We start from the raw sequence: 23,316 nt of genomic DNA, 5'->3' as shown, positions 1-23,316 counted from the left end.
TCTAAAGCTCTTGAGCCATGGTGATCAGTAGGAGAAACAGAATTTAACCACTCCCTATGGTGAGCATTGAAATCCCCAACAAAGACAAAAGAGGCCTTTCTATCATCTTCTCATATCTTAGCCATAATGGTAAGAAGACAATCGAAGATAGAATCATCCATGTCTGGATTCCAGTGATTGAACACAAATAAAAACTGTTATGCCTGACACAAACTTTTATTACCTGAATCTCATGACATCTACATTCATGGCAGGACTTATGAGCAGCAGGGTACTAAATTATTGGATTCTTAAAACCAGTTATTAGGAGCTCAGATGATTGCCTCATATTTGAAACCAAAGTCTCTTAGCCCAAAAGAATATCATACAGTCTGGACGCAACTGTAATGTCTTGAATATTTACATGAAGACCACAAATTTTGCAACACAGTAAACAACATCAACAAAATTTAGGACGCACTAGTCCCGGATTTCGCTCAATGTCTCCAGACAGCATAAGAATTAATGGTAATAAAAAAGATACATCATACTTAAAAACTAAATTAACAAGAATGATAACAAAAACATGTACAGAAATACAAGTGATTGATCAAACTCATAATAAAACTGGTCAACATGGAGGAGCCGATACATCACGCAAGGCTAAATACCCTCCAGGATAGCCACTTCAACTGATGGCCAGACAGTAAGGATGGTTTTGAAAAGGAAAAGAAACAGATAAGGAAAACACAACCGCTTGATAAAAAAACAGGCATCCATGGCCCTTCTGTTAAGCCTGCCCAACACACCACTTAAACAAGCAAGAGAACTCTAACCCAAGACAGTGGAAGACGATGATACAGAGGCTATGGCACTACCCAAGACAGGAGAACAATGGTTTGATTTTGGAGTGTCCTCCTATAAGAGATGCTTACCATAGCTAAAGAGTCTTTTTTTACCCTTACCAAGAGGAAAATAGCCACTGAACAAATACAGTACAGTAATTAGTCTCTTGAGCGAAGAATTGTTTGGTAATCTCAGTGTTGTCAGATGTAAGAAGTTTAAAGGTTTAAAAACCACTCATGAATGGCAGACGCAAGGGACAGTGACATTGCCCTATCAAGCAGGACAATGCCCTAGAGACTGACCATATATCATATGATCAGTCCCCAAGCCCCCTCTCTACCCAAACTAGGACCAGGGAGGGTCAGGCAATGGCTGCTGATGACTCAACAGATAGACCTATAGGCTCCCCAAAAACCCCCAACCTTAGCTCACAAGGATGGTAAGGTTGCAGACACTAGTGGCACTAACGAGACTGAGAAGGGACTCAAACCCCCGACAGGTAAACACCAGGCAGAGATTTTGCCGAATTTACGAAGTACGAACTAAATACAAAGAAGACACTAAATTATAAACATTTTATAAAAGGGTAATGAATAAGTGAGAATAATGTTATTTTCATTAGTAAAATAAATTTTTGAATATACTTACCCGATGATCATGTAGCTGTCAACTCCGTTGCCCGACAGAAATCTACGGTCGGGATACGCCAGCGATCGCTATCCAGGTGGGGGTGTGATCAACAGCGCCATCTGTGGTCAGGTACTCAAGTACTTCTTGTCAACAAGACCTCAATTTTCTCCTCGGTCCACTGGTTCTCTATGGGGAGGAAGGGCGGGTCCTTTAATTCATGATCATCGGGTAAGTATATTCAAAAATTTATTTTACTAATGAAAATAACATTTTTCAATATTAATCTTACCCGATGATCATGTAGCTGATTCACACCCAGGGTGGTGGGTGGAGACCAGCATACATGTTAACAAAGAAGCTAAGTATCCCGTATTTCATTTTATTAGTTATTCAAAATAACAAATATAAAATAAATAAGTACCTGGTAAGGAAGTCAACTTGAACCATTACTCTGCCTTTATTAAGTACGTCTTCCTTACTGAGCGTAGCGGTCCTCTTAGGATGCTGAACGACTCTTAGGTGCTAAAGTATAAAGGGCTGCAACCCATACTAAAGGACCTCATCACAACCTCTAACCTAGGCGCTTCTCAAGAAAGAATTGACCACCCGCCAAATCAACCAAGATGCAGAAGGCTTCTTAGCCGACCGTACAACCCAAAAACAACAATAAAAAGTATTCAAGAGAAAGGTTAAAAAGGTTATGGGATTATGGGAATGTAGTGGCTGAGCCCTCACCTACTACTGCACTCGCTGCTACGAATGGTCCCAGGGTGTAGCAGTTCTCGTAAAGAGACTGGACATCTTTGAGATAGAATGATGCGAACACTGACTTGCTTCTCCAATAGGTTGCATCCATAACACTCTGCAGAGAACGGTTCTGTTTGAAGGCCACTGAAGTAGCCACAGCTCTCACTTCATGTGTCCTTACCTTCAGCAAAGCAAGGTCTTCTTCCTTCAGATGAGAATGAGCTTCTCTAATCAGAAGCCTGATGTAGTAAGAAACTGCGTTCTTAGACATTGGTAGCGAAGGCTTCTTGACAGCACACCATAAGGCTTCTGATTGTCCTCGTAAAGGTTTTGACCTTCTTAGATAGTACCTAAGAGCTCTGACTGGGCAAAGTACTCTCTCCAGTTCGTTCCCCACCAAGTTGGACAGGCTAGGGATCTCGAACGATTTAGGCCAAGGACGTGAAGGAAGCTCGTTTTTAGCCAAAAAACCGAGCTGCAAGGAACATGTAGCCGTTTCCGATGTGAAACCTATGTTCCTGCTGAAGGCGTGGATCTCACTTACTCTTTTAGCTGTTGCTAGGCATACGAGGAAAAGAGTTTTTAAAGTGAGGTCCTTAAAAGAGGCTGATTGGAGCGGTTCAAATCTAGAAGACATAAGGAACCTTAGGACCACGTCTAGATTCCAGCCTGGAGTGGACAACCGACGTTCCTTTGAGGTCTCAAAAGACCTAAGGAGGTCCTGTAGATCTTTGTTGGTGGAAAGATCCAAGCCTCTGTGGCGGAAAACCGCTGCCAACATACTTCTGTAACCCTTGATCGTAGGAGCTGATAGGGATCTAACGTTCCTTAGATGTAACAGGAAGTCAGCAATCTGGGTTACAGTGGTACTGGTTGAGGAAACTGCATTGGCCTTGCACCAGTTTCGGAAGACTTCCCATTTAGACTGATAGACTCTGAGAGTGGATGTCCTCCTTGCTCTGGCAATCGCTCTGGCTGCCTCCTTCGAAAAGCCTCTAGCTCTTGAGAGTCTTTCGATAGTCTGAAGGCAGTCAGACGAAGAGCGTGGAGGCTTGGGTGTACCTTCTTTACGTGAGGTTGACGCAGAAGGTCCACTCTTAGAGGAAGAGTCCTGGGAACGTCGACCAGCCATTGCAGTACCTCTGTGAACCATTCTCACGCGGGCCAGAGGGGAGCAACCAACGTCAGCCGTGTCCCTTTGTGAGAGGCGAACTTCTGAAGTACCCTGTTGACAATCTTGAACGGCGGGAATGCATACAGGTCGAGATGGGACCAATCCAGCAGAAAGGCATCCACGTGAACTGCTGCTGGGTCTGGAATCGGAGAACAATACAATGGGAGCCTCTTGGTCATCGAGGTAGCGAACAGATCTATGGTTGGCTGACCCCACAGGGCCCAAAGTCTGCTGCAAACATTCTTGTGAAGGGTCCACTCTGTGGTGATGACCTGACCCTTCCGGCTGAGGCGATCTGCCATGACATTCATATCGCCCTGAATGAACCTCGTTACCAGCGTGAGCTTTCGATCTTTTGACCAAATGAGGAGGTCCCTTGCGATCTCGAACAACTTCCTCGAATGAGTCCCCCCCTGCTTGGAGATGTAAGCCAAGGCTGTGGTGTTGTCGGAGTTCACCTCCACCACCTTGTTCAGCTGGAGGGACTTGAAGTTTAACAAGGCCAGATGAACCGCCAACAACTCCTTGCAATTGATGTGAAGTGTCCTTTGCTCCTGATTCCATGTTCCCGAGCATTCCTGTCCGTCCAATGTCGCACCCCAGCCCGAGTCTGATGCGTCCGAGAAGAGACGGTGGTCGGGGGTCTGAACAGCTAAAGATAGACCTTCTTTGAGAAGAATGCTGTTCTTCCACCACGTTAGAGTAGACCTCATCTCTTCGGAAACAGGAACTGAGACCGTCTCTAGCGTCATGTCCTTTATCCAGTGAGCAGCTAGATGATACTGAAGGGGGCGGAGGTGGAGTCTCCCTAACTCGATGAACAGGGCCAGCGATGAAAGTGTCCCTGTTAGACTCATCCACTGCCTGACTGAGCATCGGTTCCTTCTCAGCATGCTCTGGATGCACTCTAGGGCTTGGTTGATCCTTGGGGCAGACGGAAAAGCCCGAAAAGCTCGACTCTGAATCTCCATACCCAGGTAAACAATGGTCTGGGATGGGACGAGCTGGGACTTCTCTAAATTGACCAGGAGGCCCAGTTCCTTGGTCAGATCCATAGTCCATCTGAGATTCTCCAGACAGCGACGACTTGTGGGAGCTCTTAAAAGCCAGTCGTCTAAATAGAGGGAGGCTCTGATGTCTGCCAAGTGAAGGAATTTCGCAATATTCCTCATCAGTCTCGTAAACACAAGAGGTGCCGTGCTTAGGCCAAAGCACAGGGCTTGGAACTGGTACACAACCTTTCCAAAGACGAATCTTAGGAAAGGTTGGGAGTCTGGATGGATGGGGACGTGAAAGTATGCGTCTTTCAGGTCTAACGAGACCATCCAGTCCTCCTGCCTGACCGCTGCTAGGACCGACTTCGTCGTCTCCATCGTGAACGTCTGCTTGGTGACATAAGCATTGAGAGCACTGACGTCCAGCACCGGTCTCCAACCTCCTGTTTTCTTGGCTACCAGGAAGAGACGGTTGTAAAAGCCCGGGGATTGATGATCCCGGACTATGACCACTGCTTCCTTTTGTAGCAAGAGCGACACCTCTTGTTGCAACGCTAGCCTCTTGTCCTTCTCCTTGTAGTTGGGAGAGAGGTTGATGGGAGATGTAGCTAGAGGGGGATTGTGGCAGAACGGAATTCTGTATCCCTCCCTTAGCCACTTCACAGACTGAGCGTCTGCACCTCTGCTCTCCCAAGCTTGCCAGAAGGTCTTGAGTCTGGCTCCTACTGCTGTCTGGAGAGGAAGGCAGTCAAAACTTGCCTTTTGCGGACTTGGAACCCTTCTTGGACTTGCCACGGTGACTGTCTGCACGGGTACCTCCTCTGCTGGAGGTTCTGCCACGAAAGGGCGGGATGAACCTAGAAGCAGGTGTATCAACTGCTGTAGGGCGGAAGGGTCTAGGCACGGAAGGTAAGGTTTTAGCCTTACGTGCAGAAGAAGCCATGAGGTCATGAGTATCCTTCTGGATAAGAGAGGCAGCCATCCCCTTAATCAACTCCTCCGGAAACAGACACTTGGAGAGAGGAGCAAACAGCAACTCTGACTTCTGGCAAGGAGTGATACCAGCAGATAAGAAGGAGCACAGATGTTCTCTCTTCTTGAGGACTCCTGATACATATGAAGCAGCAAGTTCACCAGACCCATCCCTAATTGCCTTGTCCATGCTAGACATGATCAGCATGGCCGAGTCCTTATCTGAAGGGGAAGTCTTCCTGCTTAAGGCTCCCAAACACCAATCGAGGAAGTTGAATATCTCGAAGGCACGAAAGACTCCCTTCAACATATGATCAAGATCGGAAAAGGACCAGCAGATCTTCGAACGTCTCATAGCCAACCTGCGGGGAGAGTCAACCAGACTTGAGAAGTCGGCCTGGGCAGAGGCAGGAACCCCCAAGCCAGGTTCCTCTCCCGTGGCATACCAGACGCTCGACTTAGAAGCCAGCTTGGGAGGAGGAAACACAAAAGAGGTCCTTCCCAGTTGCTTCTTGGAATGCAACCAGTCCCCCATAACCCTCAAAGCTCTCCTAGATGATCTGGCGAGAACAAGCTTGGTGAAGGCAGGCGCAGCAGACTGCATGCCCAGAGCAAACTCGGAGGGAGGAGAACGAGGGGTTGCAGACACAAAGTGTTCAGGATACAAATCCCTGAACAAAGCAAGGACTTTGCGAAAGTCTAAGGAGGGTGGCGAAGACTTGTGTCCTTCAACATCAGAGTGAGGATCATCCAGATGAGCAGCTTCATCATCCGATACATCATCATCCGAAAGTTGAGTTGTGAGTGGCAAAGGCAGAGCAGCAAGCTGAACGGCTGAATCCTGCAGAACGGGTGCATGCGTACCTGCGGATCCATCATCATGCCTCTGCTGGACAGTCTGCGAGCTGGCAACAACAAAAGCAGAGGGCTGGTGTGTGGGAGGGTCTGCGGTGGGCTGAGGAGCATGCGGTATGGTATGCAGAGCATGCTGTAAGGTATGCGGCTCATGCTGCATGGTATGCGGAGCATGCGGTATGGTATGCAGAGCATGCTGTAAGGTATGCGGCTCATGCTGCATGGTATGCGGAGCATGCTGTAAGGTCTGCAGAGCATGCTGCATGGGCTGAGGAGAATGCCGCATAGTGCTGGAACCCGGCAACTCCTGATGCGGCAGCTCACGCATGTTAGCAGATGGTGCAGCAAGAACATGCGTCTGGCAGTGAGGACTGCGCATCGGTGGAGGAGCTCCCACAGGTGGGGTGAGGGAGCAGGCAGCCGCAGTATCTGCTGAGCGCACAACCTCTGCGGGTTGTAGGTTAACAGGAGAGGTGTTAACCTTCTCGGCATGATACTCCTGCATAAAAGCCGCAAGCTGAGACTGCATAGTCTGCAGCATGGACCACTTAGGGTCTACTGTGGTTGGAGCAACAACAGACGGAGCAGAGGCCTGTTGAGGGACCACTCTACCACTCTTGGGAGGTGTGCAGTCATCAGATGACTGCGGCGAGTCCGAACTGACCCAGTGGCTACACCTGGGCCGTTGGACTAGCTCGGAAGGGACCTTACGTTTGAGCGGTCGTGAGACCTTGGTCCACCGTTTCCTTCTGGAAACCTCTTCCACAGACGAGGAATGTAAGGGCTCATTCGTCTGGGAGTGGAAGGGACGATCCTTAGCAGATGCGTCCGCAACCACTGAGGATACATCCATGCGCCGATCAAGGCCTGCCGAACCCTTTGGTCCTTCGACATTGCTTCTCCCCTGGGCTTGGGAGCTTTCAAGAGGTCCCGGACTGGGAGGACGACTGGCACGCACAGATGTACCCTCATGCGCAACACTGACACTGACACTATGCACATCACTAGCACTAACACTTCCCACTGCACTCTTCGCTTTCAGCTCTCTGACATCTGCCAAGAGCTGATTGCGGTCACTAACCAACGACTCCACCTTATCACCGAGAGCCTGAATGGCACGCAACATATCAGCCATTGCAGGCTGAGCACTCGTAGCAGGTTCGGGAGTCACCACCACAGGGGAAGGAAAAGGTTGAGGGGCATGGGGAGAGGAAAAATCCACAGAGCGAGAAGAACTCCTCCTATCTCTCTCCTTCTCTAACCTACGTGCATATCTGAGGAATTCATTAAAATCGAATTCCGAAAGCCCAGCACATTCCCCACATCGATCTTCCAATTGACAGGATTTTCCCCTACAATTGGAACATACGGTGTGAGGATCTATAGAGGCCTTCGGAAGACGCCTAGTACAAGTCCTAACACTACACTGCCTGTATTTAGGAACTTGGGAATGGTCAGACATCTTGAATTTAGAGGTAGTCAAGGGGGAATTCCAAAATTAAGCAAAGATCGTTAACCAATGATCAAATTAATTCCAAAAGCTTGCTAAGCTAAGGATAAAGCTTCCTGAACAGCGAAGGCTAAATTTCAGAGCAAATACATCACCAAAACGTGAACAAAAGACTCCAAAATCAACAGCGTATCCATGTAGGTCTTGCCGGCGGCACGACAGAGGAAAAATTGAGGTCTTGTTGACAAGAAGTACTTGAGTACCTGACCACAGATGGCGCTGTTGATCACACCCCCACCTGGATAGCGATCGCTGGCGTATCCCGACCGTAGATTTCTGTCGGGCAACGGAGTTGACAGCTACATGATCATCGGGTAAGATTAATATTGAAAACTTATTGATACCAGGCAACACAATTATCAGTAAGAAAATAATGCTTAAAAAGGGTGAAATTAGTTGTGATTTATAAAAGAATAAGAAATCAGAATGAAAAAGGATTGGAAATTATTTTGAAATAGTATGTAGATTTCTGACAACACTCTTGTCGAAGTGTACAAAAAACACAAATGAGCAGAGTCAATAGCTCTAATTGATCTATAGGTATGCATGTTCATACAGTCATTTGATAACTTTACTATTGTATCTCTTACATCATTTGGACTCCAGAATTGCTGTGTCTGAGTTCATTTTGACCAAAATTTAGCACCGACTGATTGATGAGTTTGCAATGAATATTTGAACTTGATCACAGAGGAGCTTTTCAATGTTTTATAAACTTCAAGATAAAAATATCAAGAAAATAGTAAATAGCCTTCATAAACACTCTATTTTCCTCTATTCATTAAGTATACAGTTCAGTTTTCTCTAATTTGAAGTAAATTGTGATCATAAATTAAACTGCACAGCAAAAACTCTTATCAATACAGAAATTATTACGAATACTGTATAGCGCCGAACCTCAGAGGTGTAAAATTTCAAAATATGTTATTTTGATTATAAAATAAATTTTTGAATATACTTACCCGGTGATTATATAGCTGCAACTCTGTTGCTCGACAGACAACTCTACGGAAAAACTCGCCAGCGATCGCTACACAGGTTGCGGGTGTGCCCAACAGCGCCATCTGTCGACCAGATACCCAGCTCTCAATGTAAACAAAGACTCAATTTTCTCCTCGTCCCACTGCGTCTCTATTGGGGAGGAAGGGAGGGTCATTTAATTTATAATCACCGGGTAAGTATATTCAAAAATTTATTTTATAATCAAAATAACATTTTTCAATATTAAACTTAGCCGGTGATTATATAGCTGATTCACACCCAGGATGGTGGGTAGAGACCAGTAATATATGTTTACACTTTTATGAGCTAAGAGTTTTTTATTTCATTTTAGAAGTTATCAAAATAACAAAAACAAAATAAATAGGTACCTGGTAAGGAAGTCGACTTGAACAATTACTCTGCCTTTTAAGTAAGTCTTCCTTACGGAGCCTCGCGATCCTCTTAGGATGCTGATCGACCCCTAGGATCTGAAGTATCAAGGGTTGCAACCCATACAACAGGACCTCATCAAACCCCTAATCTAGGCGCTCTCAAGAAATGACTTTGACCACCCGCCAAATCAACCAGGATGCGAAAGGCTTCTTAGCCTTCCGGACAACCCAAAAAAACAACAATAAAAACATTTCAAGAGAAAGATTAAAAGGGTATGGAATTAGGGAATTGTAGTGGTTGAGCCCTCACCCACTACTGCACTCGCTGCTACGAATGGTCCCGGTGTGTAGCAGTCCTCGTAAAGAGACTGGACATCCTTTAGATAAAAAGACGCAAACACTGACTTGCTTCTCCAATAGGTTGCGTCCATTATACTTCGCAGAGATCTATTTTGCTTAAAGGCCACGGAAGTTGCGACAGCTCTAACTTCGTGTGTCCTCACCTTAAGCAATGCTTGGTCTTCCTCACTCAGATGTGAATGAGCTTCTCGTATTAACAGTCTGATAAAGTAGGATAAAGCATTCTTTGACATAGGCAAAGATGGTTTCTTAACTGAACACCATAAAGCTTCAGATTGGCCTCGTAAAGGTTTAGTTCGCTTTAAATAGAACTTAAGAGCTCTCACAGGGCATAAGACTCTTTCTAGTTCATTGCCTACAATATTCGATAAGCTGGGAATATCGAACGATTTCGGCCAAGGTCGAGAAGGCAGCTCATTTTTGGCTAGAAAACCAAGTTGTAGCGAACATGTAGCTTTTTCTGACGAAAATCCGATGTTCTTGCTGAAGGCATGAATCTCACTGACTCTTTTAGCTGTGGCTAAGCATACCAGGAAAAGAGTCTTTAAAGTGAGATCTTTCAGGGAGGCTGATTGTAGCGGCTCAAACCTGTCTGACATGAGGAATCTTAGTACCACGTCTAAATTCCAACCAGGTGTAACCAAACGACGCTCCTTCGTGGTCTCAAAAGACTTAAGGAGGTCCTGAAGATCTTTATTGTTGGAAAGATCTAAGCCTCTATGCCGGAAGACCGATGCCAACATGCTTCTGTAGCCCTTGATAGTGGGAGCTGAAAGGGATCGTCCTTTTCTCAGGTATAAGAGAAAGTCAGCTATTTGAGCTACAGAGGTACTGGTCGAGGATACAGAGACTGACTTGCACCAGTTTCGGAAGACTTCCCACTTCGATTGGTAGACTCTAAGGGTGGATGCTCTCCTTGCTCTAGCAATCGCACTGGCTGCCTCCTTCGAAAAGCCTCTAGCTCTCGAGAGTCTTTCGATAGTCTGAAGGCAGTCAGACGAAGAGCGTGGAGGCTTTGGTGTACCTTCTTTACGTGTGGCTGATGTAGAAGGTCCACCCTTAGAGGAAGACTTCTGGGAACGTCTACTAGCCATCGAAGTACCTCGGTGAACCATTCTCTCGCGGGCCAGAGGGGAGCAACTAGCGTCAACCTTGTCCCTTCGTGAGAGGCGAACTTCTGCAGTACCTTGTTGACAATCTTGAACGGTGGGAATGCGTATAGATCTAGATGTGACCAATCTAGGAGAAAGGCATCTATATGTATTGCTGCTGGGTCTGGGACTGGTGAGCAATATATTGGGAGCCTCTTGGTCAGCGAGGTTGCAAAGAGATCTATGGTTGGTTGGCCCCAAGTGGCCCAAAGTCTCTTGCATACATCCTTGTGGAGGGTCCATTCTGTTGGAATTACTTGCCCTTTCCGACTGAGACAATCTGCCATGACATTCAAGTTGCCTTGGATGAACCTCGTTACTAGTGTTATGTCTTGACCTTTTGACCAGATGAGCAGGTCCCTTGCGATCTCGTACAACGTCAGTGAGTGGGTCCCTCCTTGCTTGGAGATGTACGCCAAGGCAGTGGTGTTGTCCGACTTCACTTCCACCACTTTGCCTCGAAGGAGAGACCTGAAGCTTTTCAAGGCCAGATGTACTGCCAGCAGCTCCTTGCAGTTGATATGCATGATCCTTTGACTCGAGTTCCACAGTCCTGAACATTCCCGACCGTCTAATGTCGCGCCCCAGCCTACGTCCGATGCGTCCGAGAAGAGAACGTGGTTGGGAGTCTGAACAGCCAGGGGAAGACCCTCTCTTAGGTTGATACTGTCCTTCCACCAAGTCAGACAAGACTTCATCTTTTCGGAAATGGGGATCGAGACCGCTTCTAGCGTCTTGTCTTTTTTCCAGTGAAAAGCTAGATGGTATTGAAGAGGACGGAGGTGTAGTCTTCCTAATGACACAAATTGTTCCAGGGATGATAGCGTCCCTACCAGACTCATCCACTGCCTGACTGAGCAGTGTTCCTTCTTCAGCATGTTCTGGATGCATAACTGGGCTTGGCTTATTCTGGGGGCCGACGGAAAAGCCCGAAAAGCTAGACTGTGAATCTCCATCCCTAAATACACAATAGTTTGGGATGGGACCAGTTGCGACTTTTCCATATTGACAAGGAGACCCAATTCCTTCGTCAGATCTAGAGTCCACTTTAGATCCTTCAGACAGCGACGACTGGAAGAGGCTCTGAGAAGCCAGTCGTCCAAATAAAGGGAGGCTCGGATGTCCGATAAATGGAGGAATTTGGCTACATTCCTCATCAGCCTCGTAAACACAAGAGGAGCTGTGCTTAGGCCAAAGCACAGGGCCCGAAACTGGTAGACCACCTTTTCGAAAACGAATCTCAGAAAAGGTTGGGAGTCCGGGTGGATGGGGACGTGGAAGTAGGCGTCCCTTAGGTCTAATGAGACCATCCAGTCTTCCCTTCTGACCGCTGCTAAGACTGACTTTGTGGTCTCCATGGAGAACGTCTGCTTTGTGACAAAGACATTCAGAGCACTGACGTCTAGCACCGGCCTCCACCCTCCTGTCTTCTTTGAAACCAAGAAGAGGCGGTTGTAGAATCCCGGAGATTGAAGGTCCGAGACTTTGACCACCGCTCCCTTCTCTAGCAAAAGAGACACTTCCCGTTTCAAGGCTCGTCTCTTGTCTTCCTCTCTGTACCTGGGAGAGAGATCGATGGGAGACGTTGCTAGAGGGGGTTTCCGTACAAAAGGGATCTTGTACCCCTCTCTGAGCAACTTCACAGATTGTGCATCTGCGCCTCTCTTCTCCCAGGTCTGCCAGAAGTTCTTGAGTCTGGCTCCCACTGCTGTCTGAAGATGCGGGCAGTCAGACTCTGCCCTTATAGGACTTGGATCCTTTCTTCTTCCCTCGCTTCCCTTCGGCACGAGCACCTCCTCTGCTGGAGGCTCTGCCACGAAAGGGCGGAATAAATCGAGACGCTGGAGTGTCCATCCTTGGTCTAGCTGACAAGGTAGGCAAAGGGGGAGCTTTGCGAGCTGAGGACGCAACAAGATCGTGAGTGTCCTTCTGCACTAACGAAGCGGCTATTTCCTTAATTAGGACTTCTGGAAAAAGGCACTTGGAAAGAGGAGCAAAGAGAAGCTCAGATCTCTGGCACGGTGTAACTCCAGCAGAAAGGAATGAGCAGAGATTTTCTCGCTTTTTTAGGACTCCGGACACAAATGATGCAGCAAGCTCATTAGACCCATCACGTACGGCCTTGTCCATGCAGGACATAATGAGCAAGGAAGTCTCTTTATCTGTCGAAGAGATCTTCCTGCTTAGGGGTCCTAGACACCAGTCTAAGAAGTTAAAAACTTCAAAGGCCCTAAAGATTCCTTTCAAAAGGTGGTCCAGGTCCGATGATGACCAACATATCTTTGAGCGTCTCATGGCAAGGCGGCGGGGAGAGTCTACAAGACTTGAGAAGTCGCCCTGGGCAGAGGCAGGAACTCCCAAGCCGAGAACTTCTCCCGTGGCATACCAGACGCTCGATCTAGAAGAGAGTCTAGCAGGGGGAAAAGCAAAGGCTGTCTTCCCTAAGCTCTTCTTTGACTGCAACCATTCTCCTATCACCCGCAAAGCTCTCTTGGACGAGCGTGCGAGGACGAGTCTAGTAAAGGCATGAGTGGTAGACGGCATGCCTAAAACAAACTCTGAAGGCGGAGAACGAGGAGCCACAGAAACAAACTGGTCAGGAAACAGCTCTTTGAAAATGGCTAAAACTTTTCTAAAGTCCAAAGAGGGTTGAGTAGACTTAGGCTCGTCCAATTCTGATTGTGGTTCATCTATATGTGCAGCAACATCATCATCAGAAAGTTCCTCATCCGACAACTGATGAGGAAACGGCAACGGAGTGGGTAACGGCTGGTTCGCTGAGTCCGGTCGCACTGGTGCATGCGTGACTGAGCCGGACGCAACGTCATGGAACTGCTGCCCAGTCTGTGAGCTGGCAACAACCATGGTAGCGCGGGGACGCACAGCGTCTACCCCAGACTGTCTAGACTGATGGGGTTGCGCAGTGGAAACCACACTGGGTTGCGGAGGTTGACGCACCGCGTCAAAACAAGGCAACTCTGGCGGTTGTTGAACATCCAGAACGTCAACGGCAACCTCCGTGCGTCGCTTAACGTCAACATGCGGCTGGCAGATCACACTGGAACGCATGGGTGGAGGAACTCTCTCAACTGGTGTGCGTGAGAAGGTTACCTCAGCGTCCACAGGACGCACAACCGATCGCGTGGAGGGTTGTAGGCTAGGTACTGCACTAGCTGGTACGGCAGCAACCTTCTCCGCACGAAAGTCCTGCATCAGAGACGTAAGTTTAGACTGCATGTCTTGCAGTAGAGACCACTTAGGGTCTACAGGAGCAGGTGCGGCGACAGACGGTGTTACTGTCTGAAGCGGTACCGCTTTGCCTCTCTTAGGCGGTGAGCAGTCATCGGATGACGGCAACGAGTCCGAACTGACCCAGTGGCTACAACCGGGCCGTTGGACTTGTGCTGAAGGGACCGATTTACGTTTTAACGGTCGCGAGACCTTGGTCCAAAGTTTCTTGCAAGAAACACCTTCAGAAGACGAGGTATAAATGGGCTCTCTCGTCTTAGTTAGGTAGGAGCGATCTTGGGTAGATACGCCCGATACCACGGAGGGAACGTCTGTTCGCTGATTAAAGCCTCTCGAACCCATGCGTCGTACGACATTGCTTCTCCCCTGGACTTGGGAGCTTGCAAGAGGTCCCGGACTAGGAGGACGACAGGCACGAACAGACGAACCCTCAAGCGCAACACTGTCCACAACACTATCACTTGGCACTTTAGCACTTCCCACTGCACTTTGGCACTTAAGCTCCTTCACATCCGCAATGAGCTGATTACGGTCACTAGCAAGGGACTCAACTCTCTCACCCAGAGCCTGGATGGCACGCATCATATCAGCCATCGATGGTTCCTGAGTGCCAGGAGGGGGGTTAGGAGCAACCACTACAGGGGAAGGAATAGGTTGTGGGGCATGAGGAGAGGATATATCAATAGAACGAGAAGAACTTCTCCTAACTCTATCTCTCTCTAGCCTACGTGTGTACTTTTGAAATTCGATAAAATCGAATTCCGAAAGGCCAACTCACTCCTCACACCGATCTTCCAATTGACAGGTTTTATCCCGACAATTGGAACAAACAGTGTGAGGGTCGATAGAAGCCTTCGGAAGACGCCTAGAACAGTCCCTAGCATTGCATTTCCTAAATTTGGGGACTTGTGAAGGGTCAGCCATTTTGAATTGGTCAAGGGAAATTCCAAAAAACGATCAAAAAGTCATCAACAAAGAATCCGATATCAAAAAGAGTTCAAGGATTTGTGTGAAGAAAAACCCTGCACAGCGAAGCTCAAAACTAGAATATAGTACTTCACCAATTAGATGTGAAAAACTCCAGTTTAGCAACAGCGAGTAAAGTACGTCTTGTCGACACGTCGACAGAGAGAAAATCGAGTCTTTGTTTACATTGAGAGCTGGGTATCTGGTTGACAGATGGCGCTGTTGGGCACACCCGCAACCTGTGTAGCGATCGCTGGCGAGTTTTTCCGTAGAGTTGTCTGTCGAGCAACAGAGTTGCAGCTATATAATCACCGGCTAAGTTTAATATTGAAAAGTTGGGATTTTCACATTTGCATACACTGAAGAACTGTATATATTCTATTAATATACAATACTCATGAGGTTTTCATCAATGATTGTGTACAATAAGAAATGAGATCTTTCCTCACCTGCATCATTAGTTCTTGTCCTATACGAAACTCTAACATTCTTATAACTAAATGTGCTTTCTTATAGTACACATTAATATAATGTGGAGAACAAGCATGAGGATTTTTCACAGAGAAGTAAAAGGTATCTTTGTTTGAACTTGATCCAGATGCATTTGTGATATTAGACCCATTCTGAGGCTCACTAGGAGAAGCACTAGGATCTAAAACTATTCCGCCAAACCTTTCTTCATACTCAATAATGTCTTTAAGTTCCTGAAAAGATGAAAATCATTCTATAAGCAAAACTCCTATGACAAATAATTATTGTTGCTTATACAGCATGGTTGTTTTATAACTAAAAAGAAATTGATATTGTTACATATCATCATGAAAGACTGTCCTAAATGTTTGCCTTGTTTTATAATAACCCTTAACCTAATGCTCTCTATAAAATTGCAAGCCATTAAACTGAAGGTATCAAAAAGAGAAATATAATAAGAGCTGTTTATTTCTAGGAATCTGCTTTCTTACCTATAAGAATTCATTGATATTTTCTTAAAATCAAACTTTCAGCAAAAGAGAAAAGAGAAAAAACACCAAATTCTACCATACACATATAACAAAAAACTGAAAATTATCATAAAATAAGAGACAAAGTTCTGCAAAAACTTACCCCATGGATCCAGTGTTTGTACTCGTTAAATCCAAAGTGCTTTTTAACATAAAGCCCCATGAGATAATGGGCAATGCCAGTAGTGAGCCATGCATCAGCCCAAGCATGTCTTGATAGGAAACAGCCGAAGAACTGTTGAGCTACACATAAAGCCATTGTTCTCCTGGTTTCATAAACTTGGTCAATAATTCTATTGCTGCACAAAAGGTTCACACTGTCAAGGAAAAGAACAATGATATAAGCAAGACTATCACAATAAATTACAAGTGGTAATTTTCCAAACCTAAACAAATATGATGCCTACAATTTATGTTGCTAGAGAACTTCTGCAGTAATGGAAGCTGTTCAAAGAGCAGGAAAAATTAATCTTTTGTTAGAACAGTTTAAGATATCTATATTATATAGAAAGTACAGCCATCCTAAAGCTAGATAAAGATAGTGAGAAAATTCTGATTGAGAAAAGAGTTACACAACGAGACCCCTCTCTCCTAAATTATTCACAGCATGCCTAGAAGAAGTTTTAAGAATGTAGATGGGGAAAATATTGAAATTAATATTAATGGGGAATACCTTAAAATCTTGAGATTTGCAGATGACATAATTGTGCTTAGTGAATAATGGGAGGAATTGCAAAAGACGATAGAAGACATGTAGGTCTGAAAATAAATATGAGTAAAACTAAGATGATGTTCAATGAAAATGTCGAGACAACAATAAATAAGGGTTATGGATAAACCTCTAGAGATTGTTAATGAATATATGTACTTAGGACAGTCAGTAAGTGTTTCCCCAAGACATGAGACCAAAATTAAAAGAATGATAAGCATGGGGTGCAGAGATTTTGGTCAACTAAATGAGATTATGAAACGTTAAATGCCACTTCCTCTAAAAAGATGGTCGTAACAGTATTAACTTATGCATGAGAAACTTTGAGCCTTACTAAAGCCTTAGAATATAAGCTAGTTACAACTCAAGGAGCCATGGAAAGAGCTATGGAAAGAATAATGATGGGAATAACATCATAAAAAACAACATAGATACAAGAGCAAATTAAAGTAGAGGATATTCTAACATATAATAAAAAGAAATGGATATGGCCAGGACATATAATGAGAATGACAGATAATAGATCGACAAGAAGAATAACAGAATGGGTCCCTAGACATTGCAAATGAAGCAGGGTAAGGAAGTGAAGATGATGGATTGATGAGCTAAGAAAATTTGTGAGTATAGACTGGTATAGAAAGACTATAAACATGTGTGTGGAAGGACTTATCTGACGCCTTTGTCCTGCTCTGAACTAGCAATGGCTGATGATATAAATCATCATCATCATCGTCAGCCGTGACTAGTCCACTGCAAAACAAAGGCCTCAGATATTTCCTTCCACTTGCATCTGTTTATGATCTTTCTGGGCCAGTCCACGCCCGCAAACTTTCTTAGTTTGTCAATCCATTATCTTCAATTCCTTCCCCTGCTTCTTTTACAATCTCTAAGATCCCAATCTGTTATTCTTTATGTCCATCTATTGTCTGTTATTCTCATTATATGTCCTATCCATGTCCATTTCTTTTTCTTACATGTTAGAAAATCCTCTACAGTACTTTAGTTTGCTCAAGTATCCAAGTTGCTCTTTTTCTGTCTCTTAGTGTTATTTCCCTTATTATTCTTTCCATAGCTCTTTCAGTTGTAACTAGCTTATATATATGTGTGTGCACATATATTGTATATACTGTACATACTGTATATAATATCATTAAAAATCTTAGTCCAGGCAAGTATAATACAAAAGAATCCATACTATATTGTGATTATCCAGGACTTCTGTTACCACAAGGGGTTAAATTTTAGCCCAATTAAGGGCTGTGAATATACAATATAGACCTAAAAAGAATAGTGTAAAAGAGACACTATAGACTAGTTACATGTTTGTAGAGTACAGCTAAATATGCACCAATATTGCAACTTAAGCTAACCAATTAAGACTAGTGTATATAAAACTAAAAAAAGGTAAAGAGGTGGCAAATTACTTTATTCTAAACACATTGTTCTACCCATTAAAATTAAAGTTCGTGAAAACCACACAGCACCCTAACCCCCCAAAAAAGTAATTGAATTTTGGAGAAATACTGGATAAACATACTCACTCTAAAATAGACATTGTAGCATAGGAATGTAAGGACCCATATGCTTCATCCACATAGATTTGCTTGTAACAGGAGTAGGGGTATCTGGAATAAACAAATAAATGTACACACATTTACTATAGCATTCCACATTAAAAAACCTAGTTCCAGTAAGTCATAAACATGATTTTTCATGTTGTGTTGGATAACGATATTTTCCTATTTCTCTGAAATGTTCAGGGCAAGGAAAAAACCTTATTTGGTCTTCCTTTCAAGTGATATATCGAGTGTCCTTTTAACATGTTGACTATATGACCTTATCATTAAGGAGGGAGTGTTAGGTAAAAGAGACACCAATGAATTTCAGATACCCGATACTTTTATATATTAATCTGAAATATCTAGAATTATTCAAATTAGCATCTAAATCATAAAATTACTTTTCTTGTCTAAGTTCTGATCACTACAGATTATTTTTTTACAAACATATATAAGTTCTGATAATCTGTTGGATATTTCAATATATCACCATTCTCTTGTTTTCAGATATACAAACTTGCAATTATCATTATACACATTACATAGCTCATGTTATAAAAATTTAATAATAATAAGTAAACAAAATCCCAATAAAATATATAGTAATTTAGTACATCATCATAAACCATAGCCAGAACTGTAAATAAGTTACATTTTGAACATTATCAAACTTTAAAGGCAATTATGGTGCTTAACCAAGTTTGAACATAAAGATGACAAAAATATAGTAGTAAGGAAGTGGTGAAAAGGACTGCAAGAGGGGTTGTGAATGTGAATGAATACATGACCTACAAGGAATGGAGAGAATAACATTATCCCAACATACAAGTATTCATCACCTTTGAAACAACAGCTTATATTTCCTGTTCCTTATTAGTAAAAAAAAAAATTACTACAATACTAGAAAGTCTTTGATTGTCACTTCCAATGAAACCAATAGGAATTGGAAATAATAGATGCTTCAAAAATGCTTTAAAAGAAGATATAAACTGGTAAATATAAAGTAGTCTAACAAGACTTCCCAGTCCTTTGAGAGTAAAGTAATGATACTTTACTCTCAAAGGACTGGTTCAAAGGAGTAATTTTCAAGTGTGGAATTGGAAACAACAAAGTTAGAGAAGTCAGACAACTAGACAGGAAGACACCCATAAACAGATGAAAAGTAAAAGCAAAACTGGAATTTTGATAAAAAAATTTATTATTTTCAGTCACCCAAGGTTCACATGGCATCCTCCTCAAAGCCTTGATAGTGTCAACAACTATCATAAAAATCAAGTTTTCCATTTTTTCGCACTGTAATAGGTTCCCCTTATTATACTATTACGCATATATGGTGTTGTATGGTAATGGTAGTGTCGTGGGTAGCCATTCCAGTTTACTAGATGCCCATATGATGACGAGTCGATGGACTTTTGTTGAATGCTAATATTCAAGTTTGAAGTTATTTTCTTAAGGTGTTAGCTTTAACTTAATCAAGGAAAAATTCTCTTTCCCTTTGTACCACAAATCTTGGGCAACAATGTGATTTAGATCATTTTTTAGAGTCTGAGAGCATACCATACACTCTTATGAAGAATTATGTTAGGTTTTTGTCTATACAAATTCGTGAGCAGTACTCTAAACGTAAGACAAACGTCTATTACAAATCAGAGAAGCATATGCAGAAGACTAGGCAAGTGGATTCATGTAGTGATGGGGATTTTATTGCTCGAGATGTTACTAGAGTCTGATGTCTGTAGTAAGAAGTGTACTTCATTCTCATTTTAAAAAACATTTACTGAGAAAGGCACTTTAGTCAGTGATACCTAAAGGGGACTGTCCGCCATGGTGTTTTGACATAACAACTTTCAGAAATCGAAAATAGTTTTATTGTTTCTATGTATGCATTAACATATTGTACATGCTCTCCAGAAGTTTCAGCCAATTATTTTTACAAATAATGAAGATAGCAGTCGTTAAATGATGACGTCATTCTTACTGCGTTGTCTGCATTACTGAGTTTGACAGAATTGCCTTTGTGTTTATTTTTCCCTATATATAGCAATTTTTTCACTTATATTTCGAAATCTCGTACGTCCGGCAGAGATGGAAGGCATTGGTAGAGGGTAGGTGAACGAAAACTACGAGCTACGACAACAGCAGCTAGAGTTTCCAAAGACGTATAGAAGTTATAATGCATGTGTTTGTTTACTTGCAGTTCGTAATTTCATTGTGTTTTCACAACGTCCTTAGGAACTTTATAGCAAGGCCAATGTTACCTAAGATCAAAGAAACACCAAAAAGTAAGCAGAGAGCAAGAAAAAAGAACCAGGAAGAGGGGGAAACATGAATAAGAGTAAAAAGCTGGAACATGCTAACTAAAACTCTGGCAACAATGAGAGGCCGCTGGCAACTCATGACACCCTTACGCCAAGTGTATTAGTAAACTTAGGGTTTCAATACCTCGTTTAATGTGCGTTTGTGTAGGAATGAACAATAAAAGTATAAAGTAAGGTTATCAAAATAATGTTATCTTGAATTTTTTAAGAAAAGAAAAAATTTGTTGCAAATCTTTGGGAGCTCATAACTCAAAAACATACTCATTCACACTAAGGTACATTTTTATCACTAATTTATGGTTTGATTTTAGAGAGAAAGATATAATTGAAAAGAGGAATAAAAATCCAACAATTTTGTGTACCAGAATTTGATTTTCCATTTTCTCTTTTTTTATGAATATTTTATGTTTAGACGAAGAAAATTAAAAGAAAATTCATTAAAAAAAATAAAAATAGAAATAAAAAATCTGTCACACAGAATTATTTAATTTATAAAGAAGTTTTGATGGTATGATTTTCAAAACAATTGGTGTCATATTAGTGGAAAAAATGTACCTAAATTTTTTTTTTATTAAATCATGATTTTTGCTAATATATCAAAAAGCTTTTGATCAAATGACTTGAAATTTTTTATATGATGAAGGTATTATGTCTAAAACATATACAGTACTGTATAGAAATATGTTATTTTTATTATAAAATAAATTTTTAAATTTACTTACCTGGTAGTTACATATATATAGCTTTAATCTCGCGTTTCGACGCATCACGACAGAAATTCAAAATTCGTGGCGATCGCCGCCATGACAGTAGGTGGTCATACATGAGCGCCATCACACGTAGGCTAACAGAACTATTCCCAACCATCTTCAGAAATTACATGTCTCTGTTTTCAGAGGGGAGGAGGGAGGGTCCTTATATATATGTAACTACCAGGTAAGTATATTTAAAAATTTATTTTATAATAAAAATGACAAATTCGGAGATAATTTGTATTTTTCCTAACCATACAAACCTTAGCTATTTACATTGGGTTTACCTTTCGCCGTAGCTGAAATTGACGAGCCAATAGATTTTAACGAGGGTTAACTACCCCCCCGCGCTAGTTAGCGGGGGTAGGGGAAGGGGTAGCTTGCTACCCCTCCCCCCCACACACCGGTGATTTGCTTCACTTCACTTAGAGGTAGGACTTGACTTGGGGGACAGGGCTGGCGGGCAAATATGTGTAAATAGCTAAGGTTTGTATGGTTAGGAAAAATACAAATTATCTCCGAATTTGTCATATGTTCCGTAACCGAAATACAAACCACGCTATTTACATTGGGTGACTTACCCCTTAGGAAGGGTGGAAAGTCCCCAGCCTTACTGACTTTGGCTTTACCCGGGGACTCCGAATCCAAGTGAGCATCACTCGAGAAAGGGAGTCCCTGCACCTCACAAGTTCCTTGCTACGCAAGGAACGTGTGGCCTACATAAGTTGTGTGTGGAGAAAAGAGCGTGACTCGTCCTATGAAGTTGACCTTGAGACCTTTAGATAGGAATCCAGGATAGGACGTTCCCAATACCACCTCGTCAGGGTATGTGGGACGCGACAGTATTAAGCTTAATACTAGGAACACAAGAGGTTGAGGTCAGCTATGCGGAGACCAGGATGCTGCTTCCCCAAGAGAGGGGAGGATGAAGAAAGAAGTAAGGGTCAGACATACTCTTTCATTCATGCAGACTAAAACTGGGTAACAACGCCCTCAACCTACTGCTACTTGTCCATAAAGGAGCCTGAGGTTAGACCAGCTGTTGTGCAGCCACCAAAGGGCCGATAGAAAAAGTATCAAGGCTCCTGTGGGTCACGTCCTGCAGGAAGTGGGCTCTGAAGGTCGTTTGACGCTTCCAGACCCCAGCTTGAAGTACCTGCGTCACAGAGAAGTTTCTCTTGAAGGCCAGGGACGTAGCGATGCCCCTGACGTCGTGTGCCCTAGGGCGACGTGACGGAGGAGGGTCCGAATTCAAGGCGTCATGGATAACCCTTCGAATCCAAGCCGAGATGGTGTTCTCGGGGACCCTCCTCTTCGTCCTGCCTGTGCTAACAAACAATGCTTGCACCTGAGGACGAACTGCAGCTGTTCTCTTCAAGTAACACCTCAGACTCCTCACTGGACATAGTAGCAGCTGGTCTGGGTCGCTTGTTACAGAACGGAGACTCGCGACCCTGAAAGAGTCGAACCGTGGGTCTGGAACTCCAGGGTTCTGAGTCTTGGCAACAAACTCAGGGACGAACCTGAACGTTACCTCCCCCCATCCCCTTGAATGGGCGACGTCGTACGAGAGACCATAAAGTTCACTAACTCGCTTGGCAGAGGCCAAAGCGAGCAGGAAAGCCGTCTTCCAAGACAGGTGACGATCAGAGGCCTGGCATAATGGTTCGAAGGGAGGTCTCTTAAGAGCCCTGAGGACCCGAACCACGTTCCAAGGAGGAGGTCTCACTTCCGACTGAGGGCAGGTAAGCTCATAGCTACGTATGAGTAAAGAGAGTTCCAGCGAGGAAGAAATGTCCACTCCTTTCAGCCTAAAAGCCAAGCTTAAGGCTGAGCGATAGCCTTTCACCGACGAGACCGAAAGGCGCATTTCCTCCCGCAAATAGACGAGAAACTCCGCTATTGCTGGAATAGTGGCATCGAGTGGAGAGATACCCCTCCCACGACACCAACCACAGAAGACTCTCCACTTCGCCTGGTAGACTCCCTCTGAGGACTTTCGCAGGTGCCGAGACATCCTCTCTGCAACCTGTTGCGAAAAGCCTCTCTCCGTGAGGAGACGCTAGACAGTCTCCAGGCGTGAAGCCGAAGCGATGCTACGGCTCTGTGGAAGATGTTGCAATGTGGTTGTCTGAGTAGCTCGTGTCGTGGGGGAAGTTCTCTCGGGAGC

The 23,316-nt window shown here is 43.9% G+C and overlaps 1 protein-coding gene across 2 annotated transcripts in view; it reads right to left on the bottom strand.

Moving 5' to 3' along the window:
• Positions 1-23,316, bottom strand: part of Taf2 (TATA-box binding protein associated factor 2) — a 365,232-nt gene that overhangs the window by 193,822 nt on the left and 148,094 nt on the right. For both annotated transcript variants that reach the window (XM_068346184.1, XM_068346183.1), the window contains exons 8-10: positions 18,059-18,142; positions 15,912-16,125; positions 15,257-15,511 (exon numbers count right to left, since the gene is read on the bottom strand). In XM_068346184.1, the coding sequence (XP_068202285.1) occupies positions 15,257-15,511; positions 15,912-16,125; positions 18,059-18,142 (553 nt within the window). The remainder of the gene's footprint in view (positions 1-15,256; positions 15,512-15,911; positions 16,126-18,058; positions 18,143-23,316) is intronic.

Source organism: Palaemon carinicauda, chromosome 22 (genome assembly GCF_036898095.1).
Source record: "Palaemon carinicauda isolate YSFRI2023 chromosome 22, ASM3689809v2, whole genome shotgun sequence".
In the NCBI taxonomy this organism is placed as follows: Eukaryota; Metazoa; Arthropoda; class Malacostraca; order Decapoda; family Palaemonidae; genus Palaemon; species Palaemon carinicauda.
The sequence above is the reverse complement of the archived record's forward strand: the minus strand, read 5'-3'. Positions and strand labels throughout refer to the sequence as shown.